The 3,433-nt window shown below is 30.9% G+C and overlaps 2 protein-coding genes across 3 annotated transcripts; one reads left to right on the top strand and one right to left on the bottom strand.

The window, feature by feature from the left end:
* Window positions 1-50: 50 nt before the first annotated feature.
* LOC108743749 (tRNA 2'-phosphotransferase 1) lies at window positions 51-1,014 on the bottom strand (the record flags this gene model as incomplete). The annotated part of the gene is given in 3 exon segments (XM_018479341.1): window positions 51-388; window positions 443-697; window positions 874-1,014. Coding segments are annotated over 3 exon segments (707 nt in total), but the record flags the coding sequence as incomplete, so codon positions are not given.
* A 101-nt stretch (window positions 1,015-1,115) lies between these two features.
* LOC108733225 (histone acetyltransferase Tip60-like) lies at window positions 1,116-3,423 on the top strand. Of its 2 annotated transcripts, XM_025979969.1 has the most exons (7): window positions 1,116-1,483; window positions 1,536-1,593; window positions 1,648-1,716; window positions 1,778-1,919; window positions 1,982-2,252; window positions 2,854-2,925; window positions 3,004-3,423. In XM_025979969.1, exons 1-7 carry the CDS (start codon window positions 1,433-1,435, stop codon window positions 3,418-3,420), a joined length of 1,080 nt encoding a protein of 359 aa, XP_025835754.1. In that variant the 5' UTR covers window positions 1,116-1,432; the 3' UTR covers window positions 3,421-3,423. The 2 variants fall into 2 exon arrangements, with proteins under 2 accessions (XP_025835754.1, XP_025835755.1); XM_025979970.1 differs by lacking the exon at window positions 2,854-2,925.
* Window positions 3,424-3,433: the final 10 nt, after the last annotated feature.

The following is a 3,433-nucleotide window of genomic DNA, read 5'->3' as shown; positions in this document are numbered from 1 at the left end:
CTGCAAATCAATACATTCTATTGAAAGAATATAGGTATCTATATAACATACCATTACTAGCATTAACAACTTTAAGAAAATATTTGGTTTCTATTATTCCGTCTTCATTGCCTGAACTTAATACCACACCATTCACACTTCTAAAAAAATTCAGTCCAGATAGTAATGCCTTGTTTATATCAATGTAGATATATATTTCGGCATCAAATCTTATCCCACTCTTAATATTTTTGTCACTAGGTAAACCACTAGAGAAATGTATATGATTTCTTTTCATTCGCTTTAAACCATAAACTCTTATTGAGTCCCAATTTTTCAAATATGTACCATGAATAACATAGTCAAATTCATAGGGCATAACGGGAATTAGTTCAAGATTGTCTACAGGCTAAAATAATTAAAACTTTCATTACAAAATAATTAACATCTAAATTAACCTTACAAAAGAGTGACCCTGATTGGCACAAATTTCCAGAGTACCTTGTCTATCACGCAATGTAAATCTCTGTTTACTGTTAGTTGCTACAACTTCACGTACATCTTCAGGAGTACAGCTAATTTTTTTGAGTCTTTTGTGTTGTAAGACTTCATTAATGTCAACAAAACCATCAGGAGACACATTCAAATTTTCCCTTAATGCAGCATGCCTTAATAGCCAGGATAAAGTTTTACTTATTATGGTGTTTCTGTTTGTATTCTAAAACGAAAAGAATGTGATACTACAATTTTCTCATTAAGTTTCATGTTTAGCAATCAATTTCTATAACGCCTACAAAATATAAATAACAATTGAAACATAGGTCAAAATGGAGTATGTAAGTTCTTACTTTCCGTTAAACGATAAAATACCAAATTAAATAGAATTGGAATTACCAAAGGAGAAAATAGTTTAAATTGTTTCTTTTTTTCAAAAAAACTGCAAATAGTTGATGACAATGATAATTGAAATTGAAGAATTGACAGCCACAATTGTGTGTAGCAAACCATAGATAGTGGACAACCTTTTAAATTGAACTATATCATAAACAGGACATATATCATTTTTAATATTTTCTATTATGAACTCCTAACATANTTAAAAAAATTAAGTAAATCCGGAATCAATATTTTTTAAGAAATATTAATAAATTTACTACTGCAGTACTAAACAATAGAGGCATAAATGTGACTAATAAATACATCTACAAAATCAGAGAAGAGAGACGTCTCTCTTCTCTGACGAAATCCAAGAAAATTGGAAGTGCTTTCATTTCATGCATTTATGGTCAAACGCATAGATAAGTCAAACGTCAAATCTGTAAGTCAAAATAAAAACAACCTACAAAAATTATACATTACATTATAAAGTAAAGTTACATTATAAAGTAGTTTTTAATAATTCTTTTGCAAACGTGTGAGTTTTTTGAGAAAGTTTTAAAAAGATTGTTATGTGATGAAAGTTACAATGGAAGAAATTGACGATTCTGCCTTGTGCGATTCAGTGGTAAGTTATTATTCAACTGTATTATCGTAAGACCAAACTATGTTTTTAATAGTCATCCTTAATTGAGGGATGTAGACTTCCTGTCCATATGTCAGGAACCGATGACTGGCGTAAGTTTTTTTAAGATTTCATTTATTTAAAACTTACAAGTGTTTGGTTGATAGCTCTAGCAGAACTGGTTAGCTTAAAAGAAGAAAATGGCAAAAAGTTGTACTATGTTCATTATGTTGATTGTAAGTATTAGATAGATAGGTTAGATAAATTTGTTAGTGTAATTCATTCATATTCCATTAGTCAATAAACGTTTGGATGAATGGGTTGGTGAAGAATCTTTGGATACACGAAAGGTACATTTTCCAAGGAGAGATGGTGGAAGTAACACAGGTGTTTCAACACCTAAAAAAATCCATATTGGTGCAGGAGGGCCGATATCAAGGTAAGTAAATTCTATATCTAGCACATTGGAGAGTGATTTTCTATTCGATGGTATTTTTCTAGGCCCTCCAGTCCTGTGTTTAGCAATGAATTAGTAAATGGCAATGCGGTTTTAGCCGCAGCTCTCCAAAAACGTATAAACAGAAAAAGGAAGGGTCCTACGCTAGAAAATGAAGATTCACAAGAGGGTGCATTGCAACCTCCTCAGGGGCCAAGGCAGTCAGGGAGTATGGTGTCACATAATGATGATGTTGTAACTAGGATGAAAAACGTGGAAATGATTGAGTTGGGACGTCATCGAATTAAACCTTGGTATTTTGCCCCTTATCCACAGGTAATTCGATATATTTCATTAACTAGGTGTATTATAAAACTATTTCAGATTAACATATATATAGGTGTCCTCCACCAGTATAGACTTTGTACTCCATATAAAAATAGTATGGATGTAACTTAATGTAAAAATAGTATGAATTTATTTGCTGAATATTTTAAATTTTCTTCAAAATATAGATGATTGTTTTAAATGGAATGTTATCTATTTTTTTAAGTCTCAATTCATTTTTGAAAAGAAAGATCATCAAGGCTTGTCACGGGCTTGAGTTTACTGTTTTTCAAAGTTTTTTTAATGCTTTAGGAAATAGCTAATATTAACTAATTAATCACTGCATCTAGATGACATGAATGAATTTTTTATATTAAAAGGACTGTTTTATATTGTTTCATACACATTTATTTTTACATCACTAATTGTGAGTGTAGATTTCAATATTGACTATTGTATGAATTTATTTTCACTGATCATGGATTGTACTTGAGATATTTTGAACTTTGTTAAATTTTAATTGGTTTCACCTGGTCAAAGCCCATAAATCCGGCTATTATTACAAAAATATTGCTCAACTACTGGTTTTTAAAATAACATATTATTACAGTTTTTTATTGAGAAAGTACCCTGGAGTGGGACACACTTTATGTATGACTGTAACTTGGAAAGAGACGTTAAGGTACTGAGTTAACATTGTATTAAATTACCAATCCGAAGTGTAGTTTAAATTTTATAATAAAATCGTTTCTTATCTTAGGAAATGATAGGACTTCCATGTATCTATATTTGCGAGTTTTGTTTGAAATATTGCAAAAGTCGAAAATGTCTGGAAAGGCACCTGGCCAAGTGCAATTTACGTCATCCTCCAGGAAATGAAATTTACCGAAAAGGCAACATATCGTTCTTTGAGATTGATGGTCGCAAAAATAAAGGATATGCTCAGAATTTGTGTTTGCTTGCAAAATTGTTTCTTGACCACAAAACATTGTATTATGACACTGACCCATTTCTATTTTATGTGATGACAGTATTTGATAATAGGGGATTTCACATAGTGGGTTACTTCTCAAAAGAAAAGGAATCAACACAAGATTACAATGTTGCTTGTATTCTTACAATGCCACCCTATCAAAGAAAAGGATATGGAAAACTTCTTATAGAGTTCAGTAAGTGAAAAAGGGATAAAA

The sequence above is a fragment of the Agrilus planipennis genome, unplaced genomic scaffold (assembly GCF_000699045.2).
Source record: "Agrilus planipennis isolate EAB-ADULT unplaced genomic scaffold, Apla_2.0 scaffold2313, whole genome shotgun sequence".
NCBI lineage: Eukaryota > Metazoa > Arthropoda > Insecta > Coleoptera > Buprestidae > Agrilus > Agrilus planipennis.
This window is presented reverse-complemented; position numbering and strand designations above follow the sequence as displayed.

Excerpts from the sequence above, each read along its gene's own strand:
- LOC108733225 (XM_025979969.1), top strand. The coding sequence starts at position 1,433 with ATGAAAGTTACAATGGAAGAAATTGACGATTCTGCCTTGTGCGATTCA. Across the intron at positions 2,253-2,853 it reads ATTTTGCCCCTTATCCACAG|TTTTTTATTGAGAAAGTACC; the intron begins GTAATTCGATAT and ends ATATTATTACAG. Across the intron at positions 2,926-3,003 it reads ACTTGGAAAGAGACGTTAAG|GAAATGATAGGACTTCCATG; the intron begins GTACTGAGTTAA and ends TTCTTATCTTAG.